Genomic DNA, 12,790 nt, shown 5'->3' on the forward strand with positions numbered 1-12,790 from the left:
TATTATGATCACACACATTTGTTTTTATTAGGTTTTTCATGAGTGCATTTAAGCCCATTATGAGATTTAACAAATTTGATTTTGCTTTGGGATTGTGCTAAAAAAGTGGCGCAATCCCAATGCAAAATCAGGGCCTCAATTAATTTAAATTTTTTTTTAAAACCCTGCCACAAAGAAATTGGCAACAAGGAGAAGCATGTTAGTAGATCTTTTATGCTTAATTGGTTACAAAGTCTGCATTTTCTAATATTTTTATAGGGTTAAGGCATCTGCTGCAGAGGTGACCAGTAACTATCAGGCAATAATAATTGGTGAGAAGAACCCTGGAGGTTAAAGTATTTCTTGGAGAAATTTCTGTTGTGTAGTCCCAGATCTGACTCAAAGTAGCATAGAAGGTTAATGTGCCTGCAAAGCACATCATGTTATATGCAGATGACAGATTTGTTTTAATGTAGCTAGGTAAGGTTACTGCTTTGAACAGAGATCCGTTTGGTACTTGCAGTTCATAAATAGTAAGCCTTTTAATCTAGCACCGTTAGCTTTGTAGGATATGTGACTGCTACAACTTTTAACCCTCACTGACTCATGCAACACATCTTGTACACTGATTTACACGCTTGCATGATTTATTTTCAATCTGTATGTTATGTAAATCGCTCTGAAACCCTGCATTGGGATGAGTAGCGTTATAAAAGAAAGTAAAGTAGTGCTATTTAAATTGTGTTTAAATACTGGGACAGACCAACACATCTGAGATACTTACAGTTCATGCACTTACATAAAGTGGCCAAAGCCAAACAAAGTCAAAAGCATGCCTCTCTTAAGTACCTGTGAAGAGATAACCAGCTGTGTGCTTTTGTTTCCCTCCGTTGTATTTACTCTGGGGGCCCAGCAGGAGCTAAATTATATCTATGCCCGCAAGCACTGCACTGCTCAAAAAATGTACCTCGCCGGCGAGTTGCCACGCTATGACAGCTGGGACGTGATGTGACGCCCCCCTCCGTATGGTCATCAATGTACAGAATGGTCAGATAACAAGACAGTGAGGGTTACAAGGTCTAGGAGTCGCATGCCCTTCTTAGCTCACTGTATTTTATTGCAATTTAAACAGGGAAGACTACAAGCTAACATTTTAAAATGGATGTATTTATCCGTTATTCTTTTTATTATGAATATCTTTCTTTTTCTTATTCTTTCAAGCTTACTTAAGATGAAGCGAATAAAACCAAGTGGTGCAGCCTTTAGAAAAAAGAAAAAGGCCAGAGAGGAACAATTAAAAAAGCATGCAGGTGCACTACTGAAATACCTCAGTCGCGAAACAGAAACTCCTAGTACTACTACTACTGTTACTGAAGCAATTTCCGAATCTGAATTCCAACCATCATCAAAGTCAAGTGATCCTTCAACTTCAACAAGTGATAAGGGGTGTAACCAACAAGAAATTCCATCTGTTGACTTAAAAGATGTTGGTCTTTGGCCAAGTAGGATTAAAGATGACACGCGTATCTTACTGGTAGGACAAGGGGCGTCTGTGGTTCAACATCTAGATTCTGATTTTGGTGAAGTCATTCGTGAGGGTGCTTTAATCAAAGGACGAACCAGAAAACTTACACGCAAGTGGTTTTTTCAAACTCTGCCAAATAATGAAAAAATGTTGAGATCGTGGTTGGTGTACTCTCCTTCCAAGAAAGCTCTTTACTGCTTCTGTTGCAGACTATTTGCAGACAGAAGTCATTCAAATTTTGATTCTACAGATGGATTCAACACGTGGTGGAAACTCAATCCTAAAATTTGCGATCATGAATCTAGTGTGGCCCATGTTCGATGTTTCACACAATGGAAGGAGTTGGAAATTAGAATCCGATGTGGAGCAACAATTGACAAAAAGGCACAAGAACAAGTTGAAAACGAAGTAAAGAAGTGGAGGGAGATACTTTCAAGATTGTTGGATATCATTAGATTCCTAGCTAAACAAAATTTGGCTTTACGGGGTCACCGAGAAGGAATTCATTGCAAGACTGATGATGAACCTGAATCAACAGGAAATAGAGGAAATTTTCTAGAATTGGTTCATTTGTTGGCCAAATACGATCCAGTGCTACGTGAGCATACTGTAAGAATTAAGCTGGGGAAAAAGTATGCTAAATCCTATATGTCGCCTACTATCCAGAATGAGTTTATAGAACTTTTGGGAGAAAAAGTAAGAAGCAAGGTTATCGAGCAAGTGAAAGAAGCTAAGTATTTTTCTATGATATTCGACAGCACCCCTGATATTTCTCATAAGGATCAGACGAGCCAAGTTTTACGCTATGTTATGATCAATGGAAATAAAGTGATGGTTGTGGAATCATTTGTCGATTTCCTTGAAACACAAGGTAAAACCGCTGAGAATATTTCAACTATGATTTTGCAGAATTTAGAAAGCAACGGAATTGATATTCAAAATTATAGAGGACAAGCATATGATAATGCTGCTGTGATGGCTGGTCAACATACTGGCGTTCAAAGACGCATCAGGGAAATTAATGGAAAAGCAGAATTTGTCGCATGTACAAATCACTCGCTGAATTTGGCTGGTTTACATGCAGCTTCTGTTGCTGTGAATTCTGTGACCTTTTTTGGAACTGTGGAGCGTTTGTTCGTGTTTTTTTCTTCCTCGACCCATCGCTGGGATATTCTGACTTCAGTCACTGGCCACAGTGTCAAGCGTGTAATAGAGACTCGGTGGAGTGCACGGGGAGATGCTGTGAGTGTTGTAAAAAAAAATTACTCAAAAATCTTAAGTGCTGTAGAACGTTTAACTGGTGAAGAAGAAAATAGAGTTACCAGGTCAGATGCTGGTGTGCTGCTTGTTGCTTTAAAATCTTTTTCCTTCCTGTGCTTTCTTGGCCTGTGGGAATCCGTCCTTGTTGAAATTAACGACACTCAGGTCTACCTCCAAACCAAAGGATTGAATATACAACAATGTGACATAAAACTCAATGCTTTAAAAGCATTTCTAACTGAAAATAGGTGTGAATTAGTTAACAATTCAGTAGCTTACGCCAAAGAAATTTGTGATGATCTTGGGATAGTCATGGATCGTCGGTGTAGAAAGAAGAAACTAATGGCAGGTGAAGAATCACGAGATGCTGAATTGACAAACGAAACTGAGTTGAGGAGAGAAATGTTTTCTTCACTGGACAGAGTGATCCAAGAAATCACCACAAGATTTCAACAACTTCATGTTCTTGCTGAAAAATATGCTTTCCTTACTCCATCGAATCTTTTGAATGATAAATACGAATGTCAACTAAATCATTATCATGATGACATTAATGAGGATGAGTTCCTCGTTGAGAGAAAAAGACTTCAGAGTTTTATTTCTGTTGCTGCTACGCAACACGAAACAGAGACCTGGAAGGACAGTCCCCTTGAACTTTTGCAGTTTATTCTAAAATACAGTCTTGAGAACTCCGTTCCAAATATTGTAATACTACTGCGAATTTTCCTCACAATTGCTGTAAGTGTTGCTGGTTGTGAGAGAAGTTTTTCTAAATTGAAATTGATTAAGAATTACCTAAGATCTACAATGAGTGCCTTACGTTTAAGAAATCTTGCCATACTGTCTATAGAACAGCAACTGAGTGATGAAGTAGACTTCGACGATGTCATTGATGATTTTGCCAATAGAAAAGCAAGAAAAATAACATTTTAGAATGTTGGATTTACGTTTTACTTGAAAATTAAACATAGTGTTTTCATTTACTTTCCTATACATCATTTTGAATTTTTTTTTTTTTTTTTTTTGTTTGTTTTCAACTCTTTATTTAACTTGGAGAAACCTTGGTCATGTGATACAGCTCTGCACCTTACATTTTCTTTCTGCACCAGTTTTAACACATGTCAGTACATAAGTTCCAACTAAGCGGGTAATGTTACAATATATGCAATGCACTTCTTAAACTGTACAGTGGTCTTCTGTTTTGTTGTATTTTTGGTGCGTATTAAGAGGGGCGGCTAATTAAAACAATATTTTTTTATATTATTACAAGACCTAATAATAAAGTCGTATTAACCTTAGTGTTGTTTTCAGTGAATTTACTATAATGAATTCATATCCGTCTTCCTCCCCCCCTCACCCTTCTTGTGCAGGGGGCCCTCCCGCCATGTTTGGGGTACAGATTCTGAGGTGGGCATGCGGGACCCCAGGCCTCTCATTTGGGAAGAGGCCGGAGCGGTCTTTGGCACCGAACGACAGGTTATTGATAAAGATCTGATTGACTGTCCTAATCCTCCACAGTTAACCGGTCGATGGACCCTCCACTCCCCTCCCTTCACACACCAGCAGGGGGCTGAAGGTAAACCCCACCCGGCAGTGTGCAAGCCTTGCCATTCCGTACTTGACACATTATTATGATTTTACTGTTCTTGTAGACTTTTAACATTGTTGGTTACCATGAAAGTAAGGTGAAAACAAAATCGCAGAAAAATTTAATATTTCTTGTTTCTTCTGAATATTCAAGGAGTGCCGCAGCGCTGGAACAGTTTGTCCCGGGTCTTGGATAGAGTTGAACAAGTTCCCATGGCCCCCACAACTGTGTTTAAGGATTGTTATCATAATGTGTTGCCCCTCCCTGTATTTTAGCTTTGGGCCCCCAGGCAGGCTGTGCACCATGTGTATGCTCAGGCTGCTGTGAAGGAGAGATGCACTATTGCAAGCTGGTTTTGGGTACCAAGAGCACATATCTTTTCATTCCCAGGGAGTTGGTTGCTTCTGCTTGGAAGTAATGACAGGGAGGGACCCCTGGTTGTTGCCTTTGGGCCACCAGAGTGGGCTTTGTATCCGGTCTGTGTTGGCAAGGTGGAGCTGACTGACCCCTTTGTGCTGCGTTTAGTTTTAAGGGCACACAGTGAGTCACACCCTGTGAATAATTAATTTGCTGTTTTTGAAAGATAAAGAATCACAGGCTTCGACACTGTTAAGTTAGTTTTGGGTCCACAGAGCACATCACGTTTGTGCAGGTCCCCACTGCTTTAATGGGGGGGACCATGATGTATGATCATTTAATGTCAGTTGTAGATGAAGGTTACATGAAGAGTGTCATGTATGTGCATGTTTGCATTGTGCTGAGGGGATTACCAGGTAATTGTTCACGCAGCTCTCTGATGGATGTCACATGTGGTTTTTCTGAGTCCCCAGATAGATCATGCAGTCTGTGTGTTCTCTTTTGTACTGCCAGTCACCGGTGTATTCAACTGTGTAGCCTTGGACCGTGTCATGTATGTGCATGTAAGTTGCATGATCAAGGTAACTATTAGCGGCGATACTTGGTGTCTCTCGGACCTCTTTGAAGTGCGTGCCACCCCCCCCCCCCCAGGGGGGGGCGGCAATCTGAGGGAGAGCCCCGGGCGCCACAAGCTCTAGCTACGCCACTGATAAGAGGGCCACGGTCAAACTACTCTCCTGGAACATAATGGAGCTTAACGATGCCAGAAAGATACACCTTGTGCATGCCTATCTAAAGAGACACGCCATAGATATTTGCCTACTCCAAGAAACCCACCTCTCAAGCAATATACTACCACTCCTACTCACTTGTGGATGGGGGTCCACATAAATCTCCTCCTATTCTAACTTTGCAAGGTGAGGTGTGCATTTTAAAATGCAAAGACCTGGCCTGGACCACAGATCAATACATATGTGACACTGACGGACTCTACATCATTCTAGCAGGCAAACTGCATAACCCTTCCGCAACCTTATACACCATTTACATACCAAACACAGATGATCTGGCATTTTTCACAAATGTCTGGCAACGGACCGCCAACACCACCCCACAAACGGTACTCTGTTGCGGGGATTTTAACGTCCCACTGATAGATAACCTGGACAAGGCAGGGAGCTCCAGACTGCCTCACCCACAAGCAGCATCCACACTTACAACGATCATCACAGACAACCAACTCTTATATATGGCATGACGTGCACCCTGATGCATGCGATGGTACCTGTTTTTCCCTACAACACAAAGCATGGTCAAGAATTGATTATTGGCAAACGTCCAAAACTATGCTCCCATGGAGCCCTACAGTATCTCATCAACCTCACACCCTCTCTGATCAAGCAACGATCCTACTGACCCTCAATCCCCCACATGCACCAGCAGCCGAGTTCTCCTGGCGATTGCCCCCGAATGCGCTCAGAGATCAGCTGTTTAGAGAAGAGGTGTGCGCTGCCATCGAGGAATACTTTATGCAGAATACTGAGTCGGTACACTCCCCGACACACTTTTGGATGTTTTAAGGTGGTTATCCGCGGCATCTGCATAGCCAAGTAGCACGGGGTGCTCAAAGCCATCCGAAGAACATTCTCAACACTTGAAACAGACATTTATGCACTAGAAACTCAGTTTCACCACTCTAACGACCCTAAGATATTAGCTGACATCTATAGTAAACTGACGGCGTATCAGGAGGAAGCAACTAGGGAAGTTAAATTCCTAGGCAAAGAAACACAAGCACGCAGAGATGGCGAGGGCGACCGCCCAGGCAGGACACTAGCCAGGTTACTTCAGAAACCATGTGCGTCCTCTTACATTACAGGCCTGGTAGACTCAAAGGGCCAATGTCACTCTCAGACCCCAATCTAATACACATCATAGTGGACTTCTTTACTCAATTACACTCTACTTCCCGAGCGATTCCCCATTTGGCATTGCAAACATACCTTGATGTCATCGAACTAGTGTGGCTCTCCAACTCACACCAAGACTTTCTGGACTCCCCTATTACCTCTCAGGAGGTGCAACAGGCCATTGCTGGTCTCTTCCTGGTCAAGGTCCCTGGCATGGATGGACTGATTGCATCCTTTTACAAAGAATACTCTGACATTCTAGTTCCCCAGTTACTGGAGGGTTACCTTGATGCACTAGAAGTAGGCTTCCATGGAGGAAGCTGTAATCTTCACGCTCCTTAAGCCCGACAAGCCTGCTGATCAGTGCGATCCCTACAGGCCCCTATCGCTCATCAACATCGATAATAAAATATTTGCAAAGGTATTAGCGAACAGATTACAGCAACTGCTGCCGATAATGATCAGGCCAGATCAGTCCGGTTTCATACTGGGCCGTTCTACAGCACACAACCTCCGAACAATGTTCGCTGTAATGCACTACCTACACCCCCGCACAACAGCGCTGGCAGCATTGCTTGATGCAACTAAAGCGTTTGATAAATTGGAATGGGGGGTTCCTGTTCCCACTCTTGGCTAGAATGGGCCTCGGTTTCATCTCCCTTGCACAAATTTCGCTCCTATACACATTGCCCACTGCCTGAATAAGACTAAATGAGCAGATATCGGAGCCTTTCCCGGTCAGCAGGGGCACGCGGCAGGGGTGCCCCCTCTTGCGCCTGCTTGTTGCTATTGTGATGGAGCCCCTAGCCGCACACATTTGACAACATCATGCGAACCGAGGGGCGGGATTCACAACTCGTAGCCTTACCGTGTCTTTGTATGCGGTTGACGTCACACTTTATGTAATTCAACCGCAGCACAACCTATCCCCATTAATCTGTGAACTCATACACTTCGGCGGCTTGTCTGGAGACCAGGTAAACTGGGCCAAATCAAAACCTTTTCCACTAACGGAAGCCACAATCCCATTTGTTGAGTACCCTACTCAGTGGGCAACAGGACCAGTTAAGTATCTAGGAATACACATCAGTAGAGAGTTGACCGAGCTGTGGCAAGCCAATTTTGGCAGGGCAATGTCATGGTTCGAGGAGCGCATTCGAAGCTACCATTATCCCTGGCGTGCCGAATCACCATAGCAAAGAGGGTGGTTCTGCGAAAATGTCTCTATCTATTCATAAACATTCCCACCCCAATCACACAGGCCTTTTTTCAAACGACTCAGGTCGAATCTCATCGCACTGGTATGGGCAGGACAACAGCCCCGGGTTAACTATGAACTGCTGACCCTGCCAAAATTTCAGGGAGGGCTAGTCGCACCAGATTTGCAGCTGTACGCGCATTGCGCCCAGGCCAGGCCTGGGTGTAGTTCATGGAATTTTGCTATGCCTTTCTCCGCGAAGTTACAAAAAAACTCTGCAAAGTTCCTCAAGTGGCGGAGTGCATTGCGAACTGCAGTTTGTGCTGGTATTCCTGCTGCTCGGGTAGGAATTCTACCCGAACGGCAGCTCACGCTTTCGAACTTATCATTTGCGATCGCGAACTTACTGTTCACGATCGCGAGTGGGGAAAAAACTCCGCTGCACATCGCGAAGTATAGTTTTCTGCATTCCGTGAGCTCTGCAGATATGTATTAATGTACACAAATGCCAACATTATAAATAAAGGTTTTTAAAAAAAAACAAGTCCCTCTAACTTGGGCAAGTACAGGTAACAGCCTTTGATTAATGGAAAAGAAGCTGTGGATTACAGGGACACGTGGGCCAGTGTCACAATGGTGGCAGAGCAACTTGTGTCCCCTGAACAGATCATACTTGGTCTGTTGTTCCAAATGATCAATGCTAGCAATGTCAGGACGGATCACTCCTTGGCAGTTGTGAATCTCAGTTGGGGAGGGGTGACTGGCCCTAAAAGAGTTGTAGTTTCTCCAGACCTACCTGTACATTGTCTGTTGGGCAATGATTTAGAAACTTCAGCCTGGTCTGAAGTTGAGTTCAGGACACATGCAGAGATTATGGGAATTCCTGCCAGTGTATTTGCTGTCACCAGGTCTCAGGGCAAACAGCTAAGCACTTAGAGAGCACTGGATCCTGAAAGAATGGACCAGCTGGCTCCTAAAAGAGGGAGCAGGAAGGGTAAGGATTTATTCTCCTCCCAAACCCCCAGGGAGAGTAAGTCTCCTGAGGGAGATGAGGACCTCAGTCCCTGTGAAGGAACTGTCCCAGAGGAACTTGGGCCTGACCAGGCAGAGTTCTAGGGGGCAGGGGGCCCTTCTAGGGTAGACTTGAGTTTGGAGCAGAAATCCTGCCTCCCTCTTGAACAGCTCAGACAGCAAGCTGCTGCTGAGCAGGCAGGGAATGTCAGTGGGTCCCATAGGATCTATTGGGAAGATTGGCTCCTGTTCTCAGAGTGTAGAGATCCCAAGCCTGGTTTCAAAAGGAGGTTGGTAACAATTTATACGTTCAGGTGTTGACTTGGGGCAGGCTTGTCCCTCATTTTCACTGGCCCTGTATGTCTGAAGACACCAAGGAGTTTTGTTGCTCCTGTGTTACTTGCCAAGCCAGTGGTAAGTCAGGTGGCACTACAAAGTCCCATGTAATTCCACTTACACTGCCTGGGGTTCCCTTTGAGAGGGTAGGGATATACATTGTTAGTCCCTTAAACCCCCCAACAGTATCTGGACACAATTACATCCTAGTGGTGGTTGCCCATGCCACTAGGTATCCAGAGGCTATTCCCTTAAGGACCACTACAGCTCCTGTACTGGCTAAGGCCCTTCTCACAGTCTTTTCCAGAGTAGGTTTCCCTAAGGAGGTCTTAACAAACAGAGGTACAAACTTCATGTCTAGTTATATCACTGCAATTTGGAAAGAGTGTGGAGTGAACTACAAGTTATCCACACCCTATCATCCATAGTGCAATGGGCTTGTTGAAAGGTTCAACAAGACCCTTAAGGGTATGATCATGGGACTCCCAGAAGAGTTCAGGCAAAAATGGGATATATTACTACACTGCCTTCTCTTTGCCTACAGAGAGGTCCCACAGAAATGGGTCGGTTACAGCCCATTTGAACTTCTGTTAGGGCATACAGTTAGGGTTCCATTGTGCTGGTTAAGGAAAGCTGTGAGCAGCCTTTCAAACCTCCTAAACAGGATATTTAGGACTATGTCTTTGGCCTGCATTCGTTTATAACTGGGTATATGAAGAAGGCCAGCAACAACCTTGAGACCAGACAGGAGCTGCAGAAAGCCTGGCATGACCAAAAGGCTATACTGACTGTTTACCAGCCAGGACAAAAAGTGTAGGTGTTGGAGCCTGTGGCACCAGTAGCTTTCCAAGACAAATCGAGTGCCCCCCACCCCCACCATTCTTGAGAAAATAGGTGAGGTCACCTATTTGGTTGACCTAGGTATTCCTAGAAGTCCCCCCAGGGTACTTCATGTGAACCGCCTAAACACTTTTGTTCACAGGGCTGACATGAGCTTGCTCATGGCCACTGATGAGGGACAGCAAGAAGAGAGAGACCCTCTCCCTGATCTCCTCTCTCAGGACCCTGTTGATGTATCAGCTGATGGAGTAGCCTTGGCAAGCAGCCTTACTGATCAGCAGTAACCTGATTGCTGGAAAGTCCGCAATTTGTTTTCCCACATGTTTTCTCTGACTCCCAGTCAAACTGCCTGGTGTACCCATGAAGTGGACACAGGTGATATTTTGCCTGTGAAGAATAACATTTACAGATATCCTGACCATGTCAGAGACTGCATCAGGACTGAGGTCCAAAAGACGCTGAAGTTGGGTGTCATTAAGCCTTCGGATAGCCTTTGGGCTTGTCCAGTAGTCCTTGTGCCAAAACCTCACAGCAAAGATGGCAAGAGAGAGATGAGGTTTTGTGTGGATTACAGTGGCCTCAATCCGGTCACTAGGACTGATGCCCATCCAATTCCAAGGGCAGATGAGCTTATTGATACTTTGGCCAAGTATCTGAGTACACTTGACCTGACTGCTGGCTACTCAGACTCTTTGAGAATGCCAAGCCAAAAACAACATTTTCAACCCCTAGTGAACATTATCAATTTATTGTAATGCCTTTTGGTCTGAAAAATTAACCTGCCACATTTCGGAGGTTGGTGAACAGTCCTAACAGGTCAGGAAGCCTATAGTGCAGCATATCTAGATTATATTTCTGTCTTTACTTCCACCTGGGAGGATCACCTGGTCCACCTCAACAATGTTCTAAAGGCCCTGCAAAAGGCAGGCCTTACTATCAAGGCCACAAAGTGGCAAGATAGGGCAGAGTAAGGTTGTATACTTGAGTCACCTGGTAGGTGGAGGTCAAGTTTACCCACTGGAGAGCAAAATCCAGGCCATAATGGACTGGGTTTCCCCAACTAACCAGACTCAGGTCAGAGCTTTCTTGGGCCTGACTGGGTACTACATGAGGTTTGTTAAGGGGTATGGGTCCATTATGACTCCCCTAATGATCTCACCTCCAAAATAATTCCTAAGAAAGTTCAATGGACAGTTAGCTGTCAAAAGGCATTTGATGACCTGAAGCAGGCCAAGTGTACTGCTCCCATTCTGCAAAGTCCTGATTACCCCAAACCCTTCATTGTCCAGACGGATGCTTCTGTGATAGGGGTAGGAGCTATTTTGTCACAACTTAATGCAGAGTGCCATGACCAACCAGTAGCTTGTATAAGCAAAAGGTTGAACCCCAGGGAGAAACGTTGGTCAGCTATTAAGAGGGAGGCTTTTCCTGTGGTCTGGGCCTTGAAGACGTCGAGGCCAGACCGGTTTGGTACTCACTTCATAAGACCCTCTTATGGCTTAAACAGATGAAGGGTGAGAATCCCAAACTTTTGAGGTGGTCCATTTCCCTACAGGTGTTGACATTTCAGTGGAACATAGACCTGAGAGTAACCATGCCAACGCAGATGGACTCTCCAAATATTTCCATCTAGAAAATTAAGACTCAACTGGGCAAAGTTAGTCTCATCTCCTCTCATTTGAGGGGGGTTGTGTAGGAAAGTAGAATTTGCTTTCATGGTTACCCCTACTTTTTCCTGGTTTCATCCTGTTTTCTAACTAGTCTGACTGGGATCCTGCTAATCAGGACCCCAGTCACTGTGCTCTCTCCCTAAACTGGACTATGGTAAGTACTTTGGTACCTTCCTATTTAGCTACTGGTGAACCCTTCTACAATCCCTTGTATATGGTACTAAGTTACTCGGGGCATAGGTACACTAGGGGCCTCCCATGGGCAGCAGCATGTATTGTATCACCCATGAGAGACAACTCAAAATGTGACTACAGGCCTACCATTGCAGCCTGTGTGGGCTAGTGCTAACACCAATCACAAAAGATATAAGTTTCCTTATATCTGAGGTCACTGCACTTAAAACCTATTAGTCACCACTAAGGCAGACCTCTCACTCCTGAAGGCAGGGTGCTAGGTTATAAGAGTGAGGGTACCCTGCAGGAGCAGGACACCCCCAACAAACCCAGGAGTCGATTCCCCAGGCTTTGTAAGTATGCTCAGCTATTTTTTACATATACATACATCTAGTGCTGCTGCTGACCACAGACACGATTCTGCCCTCATGTTGCTGAGCTGAGCTCGAGCAGGGAAAGGTAGAACAATAGACTTCCTGTCACAGGGAGGTGTGACCACCTCCCAGACAGGACTTAGTGTATTGGGCTGGGGTGGGGGTGCATTCCAACACAACCAGACTGCTTTGAAGGGCACAGTGCCCTCTTTGCATACTCCAGTCGAAACCAATTAAGGGAGCTGTTGGCTCCTGCTTTGGTGTAAAACTGGACAAAGGACATCGGAATATCCTCTCCTCTGTCCAGCCCCTCCTCTGGGAGGTACCCCTGAATCGTCCCAACCCTTTCTTTGGGGTACTTAAGGGCTTACCTGTGGGTGGCTCTTCAGAATTGTCATGGGACAAGATTCAGATCTGAAAAGACATCTACTTCTACCGTCTGGGCACCGTGGACTTCTCTGGACTTCGCATTGGGAACCGAGATTGCATCTGGGAAGAAGGCTGCTGCTCCTGGTCTCATCCTCCTGCCAGTCTTCTGCATTGCCTGTGCTTCATCCAGTTTCTTCTC

The 12,790-nt window shown here is 44.8% G+C and overlaps 1 protein-coding gene across 1 annotated transcript; it reads left to right on the top strand.

Moving 5' to 3' along the window:
• Positions 1 to 1,210: 1,210 nt before the first annotated feature.
• On the top strand, positions 1,211 to 3,697 carry LOC146812628 (zinc finger MYM-type protein 1-like). The gene has a single exon (XM_085615177.1). The coding sequence runs from the start codon at positions 1,211 to 1,213 to the stop codon at positions 3,695 to 3,697; it is 2,487 nt and encodes an 828-aa protein (XP_085471303.1).
• The last annotated feature ends 9,093 nt before the right edge of the window (positions 3,698 to 12,790 follow it).

The sequence above is a fragment of the Triturus cristatus genome, chromosome 7 (assembly GCF_964204655.1).
Source record: "Triturus cristatus chromosome 7, aTriCri1.1, whole genome shotgun sequence".
NCBI lineage: Eukaryota > Metazoa > Chordata > Amphibia > Caudata > Salamandridae > Triturus > Triturus cristatus.